General features: G+C 37.1%; 1 protein-coding gene across 2 annotated transcripts in view; it reads right to left on the bottom strand.

The window, feature by feature from the left end:
- Positions 1-22,211, bottom strand: part of LOC115211873 — a 101,365-nt gene that overhangs the window by 27,483 nt on the left and 51,671 nt on the right. For both annotated transcript variants that reach the window (XM_029780611.2, XM_036503078.1), the window contains 6 exons: positions 21,368-21,631; positions 18,383-18,824; positions 14,826-14,943; positions 7,715-10,085; positions 5,081-5,207; positions 1,566-1,724 (listed from right to left, as the gene is read on the bottom strand). In XM_029780611.2, coding sequence (XP_029636471.1) covers positions 1,566-1,724; positions 5,081-5,207; positions 7,715-10,085; positions 14,826-14,943; positions 18,383-18,824; positions 21,368-21,631 — 3,481 coding nt within the window. The remainder of the gene's footprint in view (positions 1-1,565; positions 1,725-5,080; positions 5,208-7,714; positions 10,086-14,825; positions 14,944-18,382; positions 18,825-21,367; positions 21,632-22,211) is intronic.

The following is a 22,211-nucleotide window of genomic DNA, read 5'->3' as shown; positions in this document are numbered from 1 at the left end:
AAGCCTCTGGCCATAGAAAATCTAATTCAACAAATTCTGTCTGACCCATGCAAACATAAAAAAGTGGACATTAAAACGATAATGATAATGAATTTGTTTTGAGGTACATCACCAATCACTGTATCAACCACTCTATCGAATGTTGTTATACACCACAATGTGCTTCTTTACATTGTTGTAGCTTTCAAATAATGCCACCCCACTGGTAAGATCAAGGCATGAAAGCGGGAAAGTTGGATGGCTGAAAGCGGGAAAGTTGTTTTAATGTAATCTATAGCATGTCTGTCAGAAGATGCATGGTTTGCCTCCCATAAGTAGCTTTCTGCCTTTTCTTTTCCATCCAAGGAATTTTTAACATAATGTATTAGAAGTTATTATTCACAGCTGAATTTGCTTTCAGATACAAGGCACCTTGGGCAAGTGTGTTCTACTATAGCTTCAGGACAACTAAACCTTCGTAGGGGGATAAGGTGGGCAGAAACCAGAAGAAGCGGCGAACTGGAAGAAACACTAGCACATCGGGCGAAATGCTTAGCAGTATTTCGTCTGCTGTTACTACGTTCTGAGTTCAAATTCTGCCAAGGTCGACTTTGCCTTTCATCCTTTCAGGGTCGATTAAATAAGTACCAGTTTACCAGTTACGCACTGGGGTCAATATAATCGACTTAAACCCATTGTCTGTCCTTGTTTGTTCCCTCTATGTTTAGCTCCTTGTGGGCAATAAAGAAATAAGAAACCAGAAGAAACCAGCAGTATATAAGTGTGTGCATGTGTGTGCGTGCATGCACATGTGCACCCTTGTCTTGACATCATGTGATGGTTGCAAACAGGCATCAGTCATACAAACAATGTTTGTTTCTGGCCTTCGATGACAAATATCTGGCCATGGGGTAATCTTACCTTACCTGGAGACAGGTGAGGATTGGTGACAGGAAAAGCTTCCAGCTGTAGAAAATCTGCTTTAAAAAAATTCTTTACAATCATGGAAAAGTGGACATTAAATTATAAGGAGAAGGCATCATCAACATTTAATGTCGGTTTTCCGTGCTGGCATGGGTTGAATGGCTTGGCAGGAACTGGCAAGGCCAGGCGTTGCACCACTTTTCCATGGTCTGTTTGGTTTCTATGGTTGAATGCCCTTCCTATCACCAACCATTTTACAGAGTGTATTGGTTGCTTTTTACATGGCACCATTACCTGTGCTTTTTACGTGGTACCAGCATCCTGGCGCAGTGCAATCACCACAGGAGCAGGGACAGCCGAGGAGGGACAGATTCGGTCAGCAGAGCAGAAACGCCAGATGCGGAAAGCCAGAGCCGCCTGCACCAGTAGCACGGCCCCTACCCCCTTCTGCCCCACCTGTGGGAGGGGCTTCCTTGCCCGGATTGGCCTCACCAGCCACCTCCGGTCTCATAGCGGCAGTTCCACCAGATGATGCCAGTGTTCATCTTCGAACCCGAAGGATGAACATTATTTTATGTGACACTTAAAAGTTTAGGATCTCAGTTCTGTTGTGGCAGACAAGCTTTCTGAGATAAAGAATGGAAATAAATTTTTCTACTTACTTATCGAAGCTTACGTTGATTCTTGCCATCATGTAGGAATGGAAATGATGGAGGGGAAAGTTATGTAAGTAACTGAGGTAGAGAACATCAAGTGGTTGTACATGCTCTGAATTCTGTACGGAAAACTCTACGATTTCTGCTGGACGGAAACTAAACAACCTGAAATATACAAATGAGAAATAGCATGGTTGCATTAATCTTTATATATAAAAGTGAAGTTGTGTATCTGTCTCCTACGATTTAGATTCCTAACTACTCCCACATTTTGCGGTGCAGTTTAACCAAAACCGGGTATCTTATAGTCGTGATTCATATCGAGCCCTTCTGGGTATTAGCGCACGTCTACGATGAGTCTACGATTTAAAAAAAAATTTACCATCATTTTTTTTCCATTTTAATGCATTTTTTCGCTATTATATAAGGGAAGTAACTCTCTAAAAATGTCTACGATGAGTCAACGATTTACAAAAAAATTTACCTTCATTTTTTTTTCCATTTTAATGCATTTTTTTGCTATAACTCTCTAAAAATGCTTATATAGTTATTTCCCTTACAAACCCGAGCAACGTCGGGCGATACTGCTAGTGTTAAATAAATGGGTTGCAATCAACAGCATGAATATACAAAGAGAATATACAGTGATGGAGGAATTGCAGTTCTTCACAATCATCACTGTTACCACCTCTATGATAACTATCTGTAACAAAGTGCAGTCACTGCAGTGGAAAGACATCTAGGTTATTTTAATATTCTGTATATAACTGTATAGGCGCAGGAGTGGCTGTGTGGTAAGTAGCTTGCTAACCAACCACATGGTTCCGGGTTCAGTCTCACTGCATGGCACCTAGGGCAAGCGTCTTCTACTATAGCCTCGGGCCAACCAAAGCCTTGTGAGTGGATTTGGTAGATGGAAACTGAAAGAAGCTCCGGGTTGCGGATCCGTGGAACAAGCTGCCAGACGAGATGGTGAAGATACTGACGACCGCTTTGTTCAAAGCCTCCCTTGACCTCAAGTGGCCTGAACTCTTTACATGAACACCACCCTGTACTTAACTCCATGTCCCCCCACATGGCCTTGCTATTTGCTTTTGAGCCAAATTAACTAACTAACTAACTAACTAACTAACTAAGAAGCCCGTCGTATATATGTATATGTATATATGTGTGTGTGTATGTTTGTATGTCTGTATTTGTCCCCCCAACATCGCTTGACAACCGACGCTGGTGTGTTTACATCCCCATAACTTGGCGGTTCGGCAAAAGAAACTGATAGAATAAGTACTAGGCTTACAAAGAATAAGTCCTGGGGTCGATTTGCTTGACTAAAGGCAGTGCTCCAGCATGGCCACAGTCAAATGACTGAAACAAGTAAAAGAGTAAAACAAGTAAACAAGTAAAAAATGGCCTGCTTCTCAAAATAAGGTTGCCTATGCCAGTTTCAAGCTGTGGGCATGGATGTTTTGTAACTAATGTATGAAAGAAATTAATGTGTACACAAAAAGTTAAATGCTTAAAATAATGTGACGAGTAGCTGTGTGGTAAGAAGCTTGCTTCCCAACCACATGATTCCAGGTTCTGTCCCACTGCATAGGATTGGTTAAAATTCGAAAAATTAAACTACGTTAAACATACAAATTACAATAAAATAACTTTGTGGATGTACAAATCTCCATGCTCCTTGTTATTGATACTAATATATATATATATATATATATATGATGAAACAGACCCTAGTGAGGCTGGTGTCATATTATGTAGTAATGCGGCGAGCTGGCAGAGTCGTTAGCACGCCGGGCAACATGATTAGCGGTATTTCGTCTGCCGCTACGCTCTGAGTTCAAATTCCACCGAGGTCGACTTTACCTTTCATCCTTTCGGGGTCAATAAATTAAGTACCAGTTACGCCCTGGGGTCGATGTAATCGACTTAATACCTATGTCTGTCCTTGTTTGTCCCCTCTGTGTTTAGCCCCTTGTGGGTAATAAAGAAATAGGTATTTCGTCTGCCGCTACGCTCTGAGTTCAAATTCCACCGAGGTCGACTTTACCTTTCATCCTTTCGGGGTCAATAAATTAAGTACCAGTTACGCCCTGGGGTCGATGTAATCGACTTAATACCTATGTCTGTCCTTGTTTGTCCCCTCTGTGTTTAGCCCCTTGTGGGTAATAAAGAAACAGGTATTTTGTCTGCCGCTACGCTCTGAGTTCAAATTCCGCCGAGGTCGACTTTACCTTTCATCCTTTCGGGGTCAATAAATTAAGTACCAGTTACGCCCTGGGGTCGATGTAATCGACTTAATACCTATGTCTGTCCTTGTTTGTCCCCTCTGTGTTTAGCCCCTTGTGGGTAATAAAGAAATAGGTATCATATTATGTAGTAAAATTGATAAAAGCATACAGAGAACATGCGATGAGTGAAATGTTCAACATTTCAGATGCAGTCCTTCAGCTAAAAAGTTGAAAGCAGAGAAATTAATCAGAGACAACAAAGTTTTACATCCTCCAAGTTAAAAAAGAAACAAGCTCTAACTGATAGCTCAAGTGGTCCTGGGCTCCTTATCAATAGCAACTAGTCTTTTTAACACCTGCCTCATTAGTGTTTGTTTGGTCTCTCTCTCTCTCAACACACACACGTGCATTTATGTGTGTGTCTTCGTGTTTGTGTTTGTCCCCATCCCTCAACTAGTGTTGATTTGTTTACATCCCCATAACTTAGCTTCAAACTTGAAATCTTCAAAGCCACAGTCGAACCAATTCTACTATATGGCTCAGAAACCTGGACGTTATCAAAGAAGCTTGAGAGGCGGTTGGGTGGAACCTACACTCGCCTCCTTATGAGAGCTCAAAACCTCTCGTGGAAGCGCCATCCAACCAAAATGCAAATATATGGGAAACTACCACCTGTATCATCTCTTGTGAAAGGTAGGAGAGTCCAGTTTGCTGGACATTGTTGTAGAGCTGAAACAGAAGTAATTTCTACTCTTCTCCTCTGGAAGCCATCTACTCGCAATATCAGAGGGTGCACACTCTCCCACCCTGATGTAATCTCCAGGGATACAGGCATCCAGCAACAGGACCTCCGTAATGCTATGATGGACCGTGAAGTCTGGTGTAGCATGGTAAATTCCATTGTCTCGACCACGGTCGAACAATAATGATGATGATAACTTAGCTGTTTGGCAAAATAGACTGACAGAACAAGTAGGAGACTTTGGAAAATAAGTACTGAGGTCAAACTGTTTGACTAAACCAATCATGTGGTGCTCCAGGATGGCTGCAGTCCTACAACTGAAACAAGTAAAAGATAAAGAAAAAAAAAGATGATCATGATGAAGACATTGGTGGTGGTGGTGGTGGTGGCATTATCATCATCAAAGGTAGTCTGGGAACAGTGGTGAACTTACAAAACTAATGTGGATTGAGTTTCAATAGGAGTCCAACGCAACCAGAAGGTGTGCTATAGGATTTTCAACAGCATCAAACAAATTAAGGGCTCATACTTCAGAGAAACCTTACCTTGAAAGATGTCCAACAATGCATACCATTGCTGAAAAATGTATATCTTCTGAATGTAACAAGTCTACAGCTTGTTGCAATTTTTTCTTTTGTAGACACTTTCCAATTATATCATCTTTACCAATCTCTGAAACAAGGATAATAACAAAAAAAAAATGTTAAAAGATAAATGATAATTCATATAAAAATAGATAATTACTTTAGAAGAAATTTTTTTGTTTTCTAAATTTTTCCATGTTATTTTTATGTTATTTAACAGGTTATTCTCTCCTATTTGTTATAGGAGGCACAAGCACTTTCACACACATGAATACACACAACAGAAGATTCCACCGACCAAATTCAATCGCAAAGCACAGGCATGGCTGTGTGGTAAGAAGCTTGCTTCCCAACCACATGATTCCAGGTTCTGTTCCACTGCATGGTACCTTGGGCAAGTGTTTTCTACTATAGCCTTGGGCCAATCAAAGCCTTGTGAGTTGATTTAGTAAATAGAAACTGGAAGAAGCTCATCATATTTATACAGTAGTTGGACAAAATAATGGAAACACCTAGCATCATTGCATCATAATTCTGAAATATCTATAAACCCATCAAAAGCTTGTTTATTTCTATGTTTTTTAATTTATTATTAGTGTAGCTTAATATGTTTTGCTAAAGTTGCTGTTTCTTTTCAGATATCATCAGAAAAAGGTAATTAAAAGTCATTAAAATGACAGATCTATCGGACTTTCAAAGAGGTCAGATTGTTGGTGCTCGTACTGCAGGCACTAGCGTAATGAAAACAGCCAAAATGTTTGGTGTATCAAGAAGTAATGTCTCAAAAGTAATGGCAGCCTTTGAGAAAGAGGGAAAAGCCTCCTCGTCGAAACAAAACTCCAGAAGGGACTGTTGGACTCTTATGCGAATTGTTAGAAAGAATCACAAAAGTACAGCTCCCAAAATTACTGCAGAGCTTAATGACCACTTCAAGCGCCCAGTTTCCATAAAAACTGTTTGCCAGGAGCTGCACAAAGCTGGATTTCACAGGAGGCTGCAATCAGAAAACCACTACTTTCAAAAACAAACATTGCAAAGCATTTAGAGTGGAGTAAAAACCTACAGAATTGGTCCCTAGAGCAGTGGAAGAATGTTATTTTCTCGGACGAGTCATCCTTTACCTTATTTCTGACCACTGGCTGAGTATACGTGTAGAGACAGCCAAAAGAGGCATTTGATCCAGACTGCCTTCTTCCAACTGTTAAACATTGAGGAGGATCTATGATGATATGGGGGTCTATATCTTGGAAATCCATCGGCCCAATGGATTTCCTTCATGGCAAAATTAATAGTCAAGATTATTTAAGCATTTTATCTGATCAAATTCATCCTATGGTTGTGGAACTGTTTCCAGAGGGAAACACAATCTTTCAGGATGATAATGCACCAATTCATTCAGCTAAAGTCGTTACTGAATGACACAAGGAACATTCCAGTGAAGTTGAGTCCCCAGATCTCAATATTATTGAACATTTATGGTGCATTTTAGAAAAACAAGTAAGGAGTCGATATCCCCCACCATCATCACTACAAGAACTGGAAACTGTTTTAGCTGAAGAATGGACGAAAATTCCTTTGGAAACAATTCAAACTTTGTACAAGTCCATGCCTCATAGAATTCAAGCTGTAATTACTGCCAAAGGCGGTCCTACCCCACATTAAAATAAAATTGTTTGAAATTTTAAGGTGTTTCCATTATTTTGTCCAACCCCTTTGTGTGTCTTTGTGTCTATGTTTATTCCCTACCACTGTTTGACAACCTATGTTGGTGTGTTTCCATCCCCATAACTTAGCAGTTCAGCAAAAGGGAATGATAGCATTAGTACTAGGCTTAAAAAAATAAGTCTTGGGGTTGATATGTTTGGCTAAAATCCTTCAAGACAAATGACTGAAACAAATAAATGATGAAAAATAAAGCTTTGGTCAACCTAAGAAGACACTTGCCCAAGGTGCCACAGAGTAGAACTGAACCTGAAACTATGTGGTTGAGAAGCAAGCTTCCTAACCACACAGCCATACTATTGCCCTCATAAATAATAACTACCATTATGAAGAAGCATCTAAGTGGTTGTCCAGCCTGCAAGAAGTAGTATCTAAACGTCCCTCAAATCACAGCCTATTATGTAATTATAATAATAAAGGGCATATTGGATAACATGAGTTTACAAAAATAATATCAGCTGGAGTGAAGTTTTGATCAAAGGACAACTTGACTAGGATTTACTTGGGGTTAAATAACACACATGCATATAAAAATATGTATTTCTTTATTGCCCACAAGGGGCTAAACATGAGGACACATCGTGGATGAAGCTACAAATGGCAACAAAAGGAGTCTGACAAACCAACTGATTGATTGAACAATTAGTCAAGCAATTGATTAATTAGTTAACTAACTAACTAGCATCAATAATAAGTGAAACAGAACCAATATGTGTTTTATTTAGGAAAATGATGGTTTCAAAGCATATTTTAGTTTATTTTCATTCTAACAAGTGCAGGGAGGGTTTCTTTGAAAGTGGAAAATAAAATGGTAATGATTGGACACAATAACAAATATTCAAAGATGTAAAGGAGGTGAGAAATGCTAATTACCTTGAAGACAATGAACAAGAGCTAACCAACTCCTGAAGCAGTAACCATGGTAACTGTAAACATGGCGTCGGACAACATCTAGAGACAGTAAATGAAAATAGCACCGAATAAATAATGACATTTGCCAGTCATAATGTTCTTCCACTGAAAGCACATGGTCTGGGGGGTGAGGTGATAATTTGCTTCTGGTACCTTCCAGAAGCTGTGTCTCTACAAATCTGCTGAAAAGATGACAGAATCTGCCATGGCAGTCTTTTGGTGAGCAACTTCCGGAAGCAAACTGTGATGTTTGATATGTGAACAAGATATGTTTTGGTTTACTGTAGCTATTAACATAACTGGATGATGAACTGAATGACTGAGTTTCGCTTTCACTGAGCAAAGAAGTATCAATAGATTTTGAGGAGGAATTGGCATCGGATAGCTCTAACTTTTGAGAAGCACAAGGACTTGTGGCGGTGTTAACACACCGGAAAAAGCAAGAACTTTGAAAGACTTTGGAACAGATATCTCCAGTGCATTTAGTCTGGAAACATGCAACAGCTAACATGGAAGCAAGTTTGTGTTGTTCTAAAGAAAGACCGAATGGGTCAGAAACAAAACATTTCATAAATAGTTTGGGATCACAGAGTTCATCATGTTGTTGTTCTTCTTCATCATCATCTTGTTCTTTTGGACTACAACTACATTTCTGGTGAGGATCATTTTCTTTGCTTTCACAAGAATTTTTGTCAAATTCATTTTGGTTGTCCTTGGATTCTCCATCCATTTTTCCAAGTACATTATTGTTTTTATTCATGATATCACTATGGTTGTCTTCAACATTATTAACCGTTTCAAAAACTGAAGCATGTGTGTTGGGTTCAAACAGACATTCCTCTTTCTTATCATGACTGCCATTGTCAGATCCCGTGTGGGAAGAATCCATTGCTGATTTGCTTCCTGTTTCACTTCCTTGATCTTCAGCAAACTGTATTCTATCATCTTCCTTTGATTCTCCACTGGAAAAGAGAGAATTATATCCTATTTCTGCAGTATCTTGGCTCCTGTCTGTCTCACATATATTGGAATCGGTCTGATCCAAGACAGACTCACTGCTGATGATGTTATGATCAGAACCGAAAGCATCTTTCAACGTTGAGAATTCAGATAATGTGGGATTAGAAACCTTCTCAACAAAATCTGGCTCACCAAAATCAGACTTTTTAACAGAACCAGGAGAGAAGAAATTTGGACTCCCAGACATTTCAAACCCTTCATTAATGTGGAAATTCTTACAGTTTTCATTTAATGTTTTTACAGGGGAAATGTGTTCCTTTCCCATATTTTTTGAAGATAAACTCTCAATTTCTTTAGAATCATTCAGTTTTTCATCATCATCTTTCTTTGTCACTTCCTTTACAATATTGTTCAGTTTATCATTACTACTCCTATCAGAATCCGCTATTAGAGAAGTACTTGTTTTATCACTATCTTTTTTTTCCTCCTCTTCTTCCTCTATTTTCTCCTTCTCCTGATAATCATCATCATGATCTTCATTGACACAGGAGTTACTACTTTCAACAGGCTCCCCTGTGCTGTTGATAGACTCTCCCACAAAGCCATGCTCGTGACGAGAATTTTTTTGACTGAAACCTACACCTACAGTTCCTGCAGTTTCTTCAGGGTCAACAAAACTAGAATCACTAGTGGAAATGAAGGAAGAAGTAACCCCTCTCGTGTAGATTGACCGGTCCATATCTAACGTCTGACCTTCAGTTTTGTCTTCAATACTTTCTTGTTCCAAAGAAGAGTGCACCTGTGCCTCAGGGTTAAACAGTTCTACACCACTATCAACAATCACGTTATGAGCTTCATTTTCTGATACAACCTTCTGAGAAGATGACGTCATTTTCTCCACAGGCTGTTGTGCTTCATTGATATGATTTTTAGTTGAACACACCTCACAATTCTTATCGTCGGTTTTCGCAGAAACCTTTGCCTTGCAGGTACCATTATCTGTTGGATGTTTTTGAGGGTCTGGCATATGTTGCAAAGAAGTTTCATTCAACAAATTGTCACTGGATGAAGTAGAAACAGTGTCTTTTTCAGAATGCTTCTCTAAGTCTATCAACTTGTGCAATACAGCATTCTGGGTGAGATGTAAGTATTCGACCCATTTTTTAATGACATCTTCAACATGATCGGGATGCAATAAAACCTCGACACAGTCCAGTTCTTCGTGAGCCTCATCTGTGGCTGCAACTAAACTTGTTGTGTCAGCATAACTTTTGCTCTCAATGACAGGCATATGCCATGCCACCTCTTCACCAGTGTCGACATTAGTTTCAGGGTTAATCATTTCTTCAGCAATTTGGAAATCAATAATTTCCTACAAAAAAAACAAAAAAAAAATTAATTAATAAATTAATAATACTGATCATAATAATAATAATAATAATAATAGTAATAATGATAGTAATAATAATAATAATGATAATAATAATAGTAATAATAATGTACATGATAACACTGATTGGAAGTGTCATCATGTACATTGTTTTGTCTTGGTATAAAAGACGGGCTAGAGCAAATATTCTGCTCAATACCACAGATTTGCTTGTCAGTTGTTTGACCTTAACCAGTTGAGCATGTCCCTTAGTGGCTGATGATATGTGCATCTCTGATCACAAGCAGAAGTAGTGGGGGAGCATCTTAGCCATGTGTTGAGAGGGATTCTTTGGGGTTTGAATAAATCACCTCTGGAAACATGGGTGTTTCATTCAACATCCTTAAACAACTCTTATTCAGGGACCTTTTGAGTGGGATGGGTTACTCGACCAGAAGAAAATTCTAACTGGGCCCCTACCTGCAAGGTCATGTCCTGTTTATCTTGATATGAGATCACTATATCGCGCACATATGGTTGTGATGCATGTGCCTAGTGTACCCTTATCAGACGGGTAGTCATGATGGGTATACTGGGCTTCATATATTTTACCCCAGTGTCACTTTGATGGCATGCACTGCTCTCTCACTCAATAATAATAATAATAATATAATAATAATAATAGTAATAATGATAGTAATAATAATAATAATAGTAATAATAATGTACATGATAACACTGATTGGAAGTGTCATCATGTACATTGTTTTGTCTTGGTATAAAAGACGGGCTAGAGCAAATATTCTGCTCAATACCACAGATTTGCTTGTCAGTTGTTTGACCTTAACCAGTTGAGCATGTCCCTTAGTGGCTGATGATATGTGCATCTCTGATCACAAGCAGAAGTAGTGGGGGAGCATCTTAGCCATGTGTTGAGAGGGATTCTTTGGGGTTTGAATAAATCACCTCTGGAAACATGGGTGTTTCATTCAACATCCTTAAACAACTCTTATTCAGGGACCTTTTGAGTGGGATGGGTTACTCGACCAGAAGAAAATTCTAACTGGGCCCCTACCTGCAAGGTCATGTCCTGTTTATCTTGATATGAGATCACTATATCGCGCACATATGGTTGTGATGCATGTGCCTAGTGTACCCTTATCAGACGGGTAGTCATGATGGGTATACTGGGCTTCATATATTTTACCCCAGTGTCACTTTGATGGCATGCACTGCTCTCTCACTCAATAATAATAATAATAATAATAATAATAATGATGATAATGATGATGATGATGATGATGATGATGATGAGGGAGAAAATGTAATGATTCTTTGGGACTTTCCAGTACATACAGGCTGAGCCAAAGTTAGTAAATTGGATATTGCTGTGAAAGACCAAAACAACAAAGTTTGTTTATTGATTGACATGCGTATTTCTTATAATCATAATATATTGGCAAAAGAATTTGACAAGCTCAGAAAATATAAAGATTTGCTCATTGAAATTGAAAAAAATGTGGCATCTCAAGGCAGTTACAATACCAGTGATTCTAGAAGCACTAGGAATTATCAACAAAGGAACTGAAAATTACTTGAGAATGATACCTAGCTTATCATCCCTGCAAGAAGGGCAAGAGATTATTTTAAGTGGTACGTCACACATATTAAGAAGAGCATTGTCGATGTGAGAACGATTGCTACTCATGTATTTTAATTTTTTAACTTTTAAATATTATAAAAACACATTAAAGATACTACCACATTAAAGGATATAATAGGGAATATATAAAAGAGAGCAGAGAAATAAATAATAAATAGAAACATTACTATTTCTAAATCTCTCAAAGGAAGATATTCAGTAACAGTTCTTCAAAGTAAAGACTATTTGCCAACACAAAGTGGGTTTGCTGATCACGAGCAGAAGTAGTGGGGGAGCATCATAGCCATGTGTTGAGACGGATTCTTTGGAAACATGGGTGTTTCATTCAACATCCTTAAACAACCCTTATTCAGGGATCTTTTGAGTGGGATGGTTTACTCGACCAGAAGAAAATTCTAACTGGGCCCCAGGAAAGATCGTTTCCAGTTTGCTATATGACACAATATCTGTGTCTTTATGTTTTCAACTCCCTATTCAGAAAAATAAGGACAGAGATATTGTATCGGATAGCCAGATGGGAACGATGTTTTCTGGTGCTAAACAACAGTAACAGTTATCCCTTCCAGGAGAGCCACATTATGTTAGCAAATAGTCTTTACTTCAAATAAATAATAAATGTTGTTGGCATCCTTTTTGTCTCGGGAGACAATGGAGTTGCGCATAAAGTAGTCTAGTCTGGCTTTTACATTTCATGTCCTGATACATTTCCTGCTGTGGCTGTGTAGTCCTATCCTGGACAAACACTCCCTCTGGCAGGTATCACAAATGTAGCGAAGACTGTTTCTGGCTGGTTGTAATGCCATAGTTTCTTGTTGCCGTCTTTTCCTGTCTTTCCATTTCTCCTCTCTCTCTCTCTGTCACTCCTTTGTATTCCCTCTCTTACGGTACGTCGCCAGTCTCCATGGTTGCCAGCAACTGCCTCCCAACCGCTAATATTGATGTTGCAGGCCTTCATGTCCCTTTTGCAAACATCCTTGTAACGTAAGAGCGGTCTACCCACAGACCTAGTACCCCTAGCAAGCTCTCCGTAGAGTATGTCCTTGGGGATTCTGCCATCTTTCATACGGCTAACATGCCCAAGCCATCTCATACGTCTTTGTGTGAGGAGTGCAAGGGGTAAACTCCACACAAAAATCCCGGACTACTCTGCCATCTCGAAAGCAAGGGAAAGTGCCCTCTCTTCCAGTTTCTTTCCTCCTGCTTAGAAAAGTATATTCAGAGTAGACTCATTCAGTCTCACCAGTCTTGCCACTATTGACCACTTTTTGATAAAGGGCTTGACCTTTCAGATGGGCCCATCACACAAACTCTTTTACCACAGCCACTAAGCAGAGAAAGATCTGCCTTCCTTCTCTGCTAAGGGAAGGTAGTGTGTTGATCTTCACTATACACTCAGTAGACATCTAAATTTATCTTACTTGTGACAACAGCTGCTCCACACAATCCTACAACTCTCTAATGCATAGACTCTTAATTATTGCATGTAGAACTGTTTCATTCCCCTGCAAGCATCTCAAGCAGGTTTGGCTGTTGGCACTTCCACGCCTGAAGAGCTTGCCTCAAACAGGCAATGCCCCTCTGTAGCACTGCCAAGTCAAAGACTTTTGGAAATTGTCCATGATCTTTGACCTGAAAGTCCTCAGGAAGAGACTACTCAGACTGTTCTCATCGATGCCTAGATTCAATTTGGGGAAAGGGAATTGTCAATTAGATCGACCCCAGTATGCAACTGGTACTTGATTTATTGACCCAGAAAGGATGAAAGGCAAAGTTGACTTCAGTGGAATTTGAACTTCAAACCTGAATATGGACAAAATACTGCTAAGCATTTCGCCCAGTGTGCTAACAATTCTGCCAGCTCACTGCCTTTATAACAATACTCTTGTGTTTTTCTCTGTCACAAAATATGAATGAGAAAAGAAGGGGTGATAGATGAATAAGGAAGGAAGGGGTGACAGCAAATTTGGTAGTGGGATAATGGAAATTGTACGGTGAAAAAAAATCAAACAGCATTTCAACTCTGATTACTGTCAAATGTAATGCTCATTTAATCACATTGTTTTGAACTATCCATGTATTATTTCCTACCTTTGAGATTTGGATGATATGATTGTTTGATTGTTTAGTTTCAAAATGACAATTCAGGGTAGATGTGAAAGGCTAGATGTGGGCAGTTTGAACAAAAACAAGTAGCATGTTTTGGCTAGTTATGGCTGGTTTAAATGCTAAAGGGTTTAAGTTAATTCTTTTACCATCCAGAAAGGTTTGTAAAATTAGTAATTTTAAACTTCACCTCTGTAATGATATAATGATATAATAATGCAAATAAGAGACATGATTCCTCCCTCTCTCCCTCAAAACAGAACTATAACTTGCTGTAGGTAACTTTTCAGGAACACCTGGAGTTAAAAGTAAATATACTCTGGATCTTTTCGGTTTAAACGGCAGTTTTTAATATAATTTCTAGGTAACTACAAGATTTTAAACTTCGTATACTGGTAGAATGTGTTTATAAAACATCTTTTTCTCTTGTCTTTATTGAGAAAATTCTATAGTTTGTAAGATATTTGTTGTTTGTTTTTCTTCAATTTCAACCAATCACTGACGTCCATTGAGGTAAAAAAACATTCTGTGCCATATGAATATGTCCTTCATTTAAGAAACAGATTGGGTTTATTTACATTTGTGAAGAAAAAAAAGATACCCTTCCCCCCTCCCCTAACTAACCCTAACCCTAAAACAGATTGAAATGCAATAGATCGATACTAGGGTCATAATTATGGGTGACAATTTCATATGACACCGCTAGAAAAAACTGCCGTTCAAACTGAGAAGATCCTATACTCTCAGGTAAACCAACTCTGTGTAACAAGGAACTTATAATAAGCCACACCAAACAAAAAGTTTTCATAACATCTGAGGAGGCAAGTTGAGCAAAAGAAGGGACCAAGACAGTCTAGAGCTGTTGGTACATTGATAAAAGAAAAGGGACTTTTCAGTAACTTCTGGACACATTCATAAATAATGACATGATCATCATCCATATATGGATAGACGAATGAGAATAATAAACCACTTACCTTTCCATCACCAATCTCAGGTAACTTTTTCTTTAGGACATTCACTAATTGGTCTCCTCGGGACAGGATGCTAGATCTGGAGATACTTTTGATGAAAGACTTTGTTCTACTTGATAAACTAAAAAAATAAACAGATATTTACTTTGATATTACTACTAATACTATCATTACATCGTCATGATGTTTTTTGTATTTTTGTTATGTTTGCTTTGTGATATAGGAGAAAAATAACAAGATATCAGAAATTACTCATTTTGCCCCAGTTTACTATTTTGCCTGAAGAAAATGGTTAGATCTAAAAAAAATATATTTGAACATATATGCAATAATTTTAAAGCCCCCAAAAGTGCTTTTAGCTGTTGAGAGATGTAATTTTATAATTAAAACAAAAATCAAAATCTAAATTTTGGAACATATTTTGTATTTACCTGTTAGAAAGATTTTGAAGACTTACTGAAATAATAAAGCTTAGCAGTGCTAATATGTGTGTGTGTGTGTGTGTGTGTGTACTATGGATAGGCCATAGTTAAGTTCCAGGTTTGGTGATTATGCAAATAAGGGGTCCAACTCAGCGTGTGTATATAAAATTTTTTTTTCGTAATGAGATAAAAAACCAAGGGTGTGTAATATTAGAACATTTATAAATAGAAGGTCTTACAGCTGTTTCTAGGATATTTATTATATCCTTTCAATGGAGACGGTGTGAGAAGATGATTAAGCAATAATTAATTTAGATAAGATACGAAATAGAGAGTGAGGTGGAGGAATGAAAATAGATGTGAGATATGCAGTGATATAGTATCTGTAGATCTATTATTTAGGCAGAATGGTATACATATAAGATTCCAATACCTTATGAGTAAAATCCAATATATATACGTATGTATGTATGCATGTATATAAGCGAAAGAATAGTTTCAGATATATATAGTGAGAGAAAGAGAGAGAGGTCTGTGAGTTATCTAAAGTTATAGTAGTAAATACTGGAATTTTTTTCTCCTTTCACAGTATTACATTCCTTTTAGCTACTGTATTTTCTTAATATTTTATAATTGTAAATTAGCCAATATTTAGAAACAACTCATATTTTTCAGTAACTCTTTTTATGAATTATAAATTCTTATTGTTGCTATTTTTATTACGATGATTCTCCATAGAACTCATTAACTTATTTACATGCTAGCCAGCTGTTACATATACAATATGGCAAAGTGTTGACAGCCAAGTCTATCACAGATAGCATGAATGTGTGTGATGAATGCAGATTTTAGGGTAATTTAAAGCCACAATAAGCAAATATCAGTTTATAGTGTGTGTGAGTGTGTGTGTATATATATATATATATATATATAATAAATTAATAAATAAAACATATGCATATATACATACATATATGTACGTACCTACCTCTACATGTATATATACATGCATATATGGGTACAGGACACCAAAAAAACGTCAAACACAATGAGAAACAAAAACATAAACACAAAAACAAGGAAATGGACATTTCTTTTAAACAATGAAAAAACAGAGTACGTTGTTTAAAAGAAATGTCCATTTCCTTGTTTTGTATGTCCTGTACTCTATTTTTTCATTGTTTAAAAGAAATGTCCAGTTCCTTGTTTTTGTGTTTATGTTTTCGTTTCTCATTGTGTTCGACGTTTTTTTTTGGTGTCCTGTACCCATATATGCATGTATATATACATGTAGATGTAGGTACATACATATATGTATGTATATATGCATATGTTCTATTTATTAATTTATTACATGACGGAACGCACACATCCATTTCTAAGTAAGATTGTTCTTAATATATATATATATATATATATATATATATATATATGTATGTATGTATGTATGTATGTATATATATATATATATATATATATATAATTAGTCTCTTGCTACTCTAAGTTTGCATCCCCAAAGTCCATCCCCTCCTCACCGTGGTGGGGACGCTGGCAACGGGTAGTGTCAGAGCTATGCCGTCGGGAACTTCGGTTCCTGGTAGGGCCACCCAAGGCAGATTGGTCTGACACCGAGTGGTATTAGGGCCACAACCCGGCAGACGGGGCTCTGGTGAAAATCCTCGGAGTGTCTGCTTCGGCAACCGGCGGCTCCTCGGTCGTTCTGTCCCTGCGTCTGCGGACAATCTCCGGCAAACAGGATGTCTCTACATGCGGGATTGATGGGGACCGCTTGTGAAATCCACATATTCCCACGAAACTTCTTCCATGGGTAGAAGAAGCCGACTCAACCCGTCCAGGGTGAATGTCGCCACAAGTACAAGTAAGTACCTGTAAATATAGCTCTATCTCCTTTTAGTTATCATGTTCTTCATATTCACGGGAGCAAGGAAGTAAGGGTCAGGAGTGTGACTGTGTTTGCGCATGAGTAAAAGTGGAGTGAAGACACTGTGAATGTTGCTACCAAATCATGCTTGATTGTGAGCAATGGCCAGCCTAGATAATCATCATCATCATCGTTTAACGTCCACTTTCCATGCTAGCATGGGTTGGATGGTTTGACCGGGGATCTGGGAAGCCAGAAGGCTGCACCAGGCTCCGGTCTTATCTGGCAATGTTTCTACAGCTGGATGCCCTTCCTAACGCCAACCACTCCGCGAGTGTAGTGGGTGCTTTTTACGTGCCACCTGCACTGGTGCCAGGCGAGGCTGGCATCGGCCACGGTCGGATTGGTGCATTTTACGTCCCAGTCGAGGCGGCACTGGCTTCGGCCACAATTCGGATGGTGCTTTTTACGTGCCACCGACAAAAATTAACATTATTTAGAAAACTGACTTAAAGTCTTTAAAATGTTATATTTACCAACAGATTTGTTTATGTTTGTAGAGCTGGATGATGTTTCCGATCTACTTCCACTACCAAACTTGAAAACATAATCAGCATTCATCTTGACATTACAGGTCCAATTGCCATCAGTTTATTCAACTATGATGTTAAGTTTTCTTGGTAGCTAAATGACACCCTCACGTCTCTATTTAGCATCATGGAGACAGCTTCACACCCAAGACAATCTAATCAGTACCTTCGGTGCTTATTTGCTAAATGTGTCTACCACAGCATTACAACCTAATCTAGTGGTTCTCAACCAGATCCATATGACCCTTGAGGGTCCATGTAAAATATTGTGAAAGGAGAAAAAAATTCCAGTATTTACTACTATAACTTTAGATAACTCACAGACCTCTCTCTCTCTCACACTATATATTTATAAATATAAATATAAATATATATATAAATATATATATATGTGTGTGTGTGTGTATATATATATATATATATATATGTATGCATATAAAACTTATGTGTAATAAATTGGTTACACTTTTACAACAGACAAAATATTTCAACAATGTTTTTTTATACAATTCCAAATAATATCTAATTATAAAACTATAAGAGGATATTTTTAAAACATTGAACCGATATGAGGGTTCCAGAAGAGTAAAAACAGGAATCAAAAGAAGCCACAGGTAAAAGATGGTTGCGAAACACTGACCTAATCAATCAAAATGATATACGTACCTATCTTTAATGGACATTAAATTCATTTTGGCCGAGGTCAAAGAAAGTTCAGTGTCATCAAACATTCCAGTTGAACTTTCTAAAGGTGCAATGCCAGGCTCCGACATAGAGTTGTTATTATACTGCTTCATTTCATGCTTGACTTCCCCGACAGTAGCAGCGATTCTTTCGAGCCTGTTGGTCATTAAGACACCACTGCTACTGCTGTTGCTGTTGCTGTCGGAGACCGATTTCAATGGCGTTCCTTCATCTGAAGATGTCTTTGCTGTACTCAAACTGTCTGGCACTGCATTATAGGCAACAGTATTTGCTTTGGAATTCAGCCTTTCAGACCGATTGCTAATCTGACTAAGAACGGTTGAGTGAGGTGTTTCTTCTTTGGAAGAGCTTCCAGAAACTTTTGAGTCACTTGAAACAACTGAACTCTCCATTGCAGAATTGTCTGAAAAAATAAATTTGAAAACAAACAAAAAAATTTTTTTTTAAATAGATAAAATAAAAAATATGCAGATGAACTGTATTGAGCACTGAAGTCACCAGTCTTTTAATCAAAATGAAACTAAATTTTCATAGTAAATTATATTTATCAATTTCATACACACACACACACACACACACACATAGAGGCACATATCTTGTAATAAAATGCAGTGTTTAATGTTGGTCAAGCAGGTGGAATGGATATAAAATGACAAAGGGAGTGAAGGGAGTGATTGAAATGATAAGTATAAAAATATAAGGTGAATGAAATGGCATATCAACTACTGGAGCAGCAGGTGTTTTGATAAAAATAAACTGCAATTTTTTGTTGTTTCCAAATAAACAAACAAAAATTTGAAAATAAAATTCAGTAATGATAGAAATTCACAAACACACACACACACACACATTTGCACATTCATGCATAGGCACACAAATAATGTAACTTCTGACAGCATCAGATGACAAAGAATAAGAGGTAGAAAATAAAATTGTTATTGTAATTGTTTATATTAACTTTTGGGGGGTTTGTTTGTTTTTTTCTGTGTTCACTTATTTCAATAAATTTGGTAACTGTTTAATAAAAAAATAAAAGTAGAAGAAAAGAAAGCTGTTTAAAGGATATTTTTTGTTGGAAGCACTCCGTCGATTACGACGATGAGGGTTCCGGTTGATCCGAATCAACGGAACAGCCTGCTTGTGAAATTAACGTGTAAGTGGCTGAGCACTCCACAGACACGTGCACTCTTAACGTAGTTCTCGGGGACATTCAACGTGACACAGAGAGTGACAAGGCAGGCCCTTTGAAATACAGGTACAACAGAAACAGGAAGTAAGAGTGAGAGAAAGTTGTGGTGAAAGAGTACAGCAGGGATCACCACCATCCCCTGCTGGAGCCTCGTGGAGCTTTTAGGTGTTTTCGCTCAATAAACACTCACAACGCCCGGTCTGGGAATCGAAACCGCGATCCTATGACCGCGAGTCCGCTACCCTAACCACTGGGCCATTGCGCCTCCACTGTTTAAAGGATATATCACTTGATTCAATGAAGCAAACAGAAGACATTAAAAAAAAGATCAGACAATAGTCAACCCCAATGTCAAATCATGTTGCCAGTTGTTGTACAAAAACATTGTTTCAAGCAGAAGTAGACAATACTTAAATATTTAAGATATTTAATTTCACACACACACACATATATATATCATCTAACATATAATAAAACGATGTCTATCCTGTTGGTCGGGTCATGTTGGCAATGAAAAACTAAAACAACATACGGAGTGGGAGACAGAGATAATAAATGCAGACAAACTGTAGTGGAAGGTTTTATTCTGAAGTCATTGTGCAAATTTTTATCATAAATAATATTTACTTTAACAGTTTCACACACACACTCACACACACATGAAACTGGAGACTAAACTCTTTTGTTTTCAAAATATCATTTGCGTAACATTTATATATATATATATATATATATATATATATATTATATTAAATTAGAGATAAAACCACTATTAGGCAAATCAAACAGTGAAAATCATAAACCAATACATAGAAATACAATTAATTAAAAAAATATAAAAGTTAAAATTTAATAATTATTTAAATAATTTAAACTTATAAATTTTAAATATATATATATAATATATATATATATTTATGTATATTTTTATATTATTTTATTTATTTATTTATTTTAAAAAATTATATAAATATCAAAAAGTATTAAAAGTTTAATAAAAGATATATATATATATTTTCATTTTTCTTTCTTACTTTCATTTTAGTCCCTTTTTCAAAGCTTATCTTTCTTAACACTTAACCTTATTTATTTTTCCAAGTAATAGATAACATATTCACACACACACATTTGTCAGAGCTATAGTGTGGTTGAGCAGCAAATGATGGAAAAGAAATTCATTTTACCATAAATTATTAAATAAAAAAATGACTAGCTTTAAATTTTTGTAAATTTTAGGTAATTTTAGCCAATCAAAAGCCACAGACATATTAGTGCCTGTTTCCATAGTAACAAACCAAAGTATAGTCTGCTTTCCCACCATATGTGTTTTACCTGTCTGTTGCTGTTGTGTCACTACCTTTCCTTGTTATATTGTTTATATGCCTATTCCAACATTTCACATGACTTTATTCATTAAAACCTATTACAACTTTCATTGTCATCATCATCATAATGTTTTTGTCTAATGATGTCATATTGTCATAGACAGCTATCATGCAGAAAATGCCAGCTTTCCAAAACACATTTTCTGATTGGGTAAAAATGATTAAACAATGTAATATTTTTCTAAATTTTTTTTCTGGAACAAGTGAATAGTAACAACAGATTCAGCATGAAAAATTACATCAATACACCAAATTTGAAATTTTTCACTTAATCTTAAAATTTCAAAAAGTGTGAGTCAAACAGAACGGATGTTAGACTAGACATTACAGTATCATACAATGAATAGCATACTAAACAATCTAGACACTAACCTGCTGATTGTGTCATTTCTGAGGAATCAGAAAGACAATCTCTTGAGGAACTCTCCACTATGACTGGACGTTCCAACTTTTCCCCTTTGTCAGCTTTGTCCTCAGCTGTGGAACCAGAACTTAACAATTTGGACACTTTCCATTTCTTTGAACGATCAGCTTTTGATTTAGAGCTGGGTGCATCAAGCTGTACAATGGTAGGTTTCTTTTTCTTGAATACCTTCCGTACACTCTTATTTTCATCTCCTTTGGGTAAAATAGCATCTGTTGGTGGAGAAAAAAGGACAGATGTAGTTATAGCAAGAATATGTAATCTCAAAGCATTGACTATGGATGTCATCTTAGACTTTGTTTTCTATCATAATTTTGGCTATTTATAGATATGGCAATACCATCTGACAAAAATGTACCTGCTCAGGAATATGATAAACTTGCCAAATATAAAGACCTTGAAATTGAAATAAGCATGATGTGGCACCTGAAGTGTAAACATGTTGAGAGGAAAATTGGGTATAAAGTGCAATGCATATAGTGTGCAAGAGAAGACTGCATTGGTATGGTCATGTGATGTGTATGGATAAAGACAGCAATTTCCAGAGAGGGGATCAAACAATATCATCAACCACAATACCTGGCTGGTACCTTATTTCATCAACTTTGGAAAGATGAAAGTCAAAATTAAGCTCAGTGAGATTTGAACTCTGAATGTATAGAGCCAGAACAAATACTACAAGGTATTTTGTCTCAAGCTTTAACAATTCTGCCAATCTATAACTTAAATTTTTAACATAAGCACAAGAGATCAATCAACTAAATTGACCCCAAAAGTTGGTTTATACCTTAT

Source organism: Octopus sinensis, linkage group LG5 (genome assembly GCF_006345805.1).
Source record: "Octopus sinensis linkage group LG5, ASM634580v1, whole genome shotgun sequence".
Classification (NCBI taxonomy): Eukaryota; Metazoa; Mollusca; class Cephalopoda; order Octopoda; family Octopodidae; genus Octopus; species Octopus sinensis.
The sequence above is the reverse complement of the archived record's forward strand: the minus strand, read 5'-3'. Positions and strand labels throughout refer to the sequence as shown.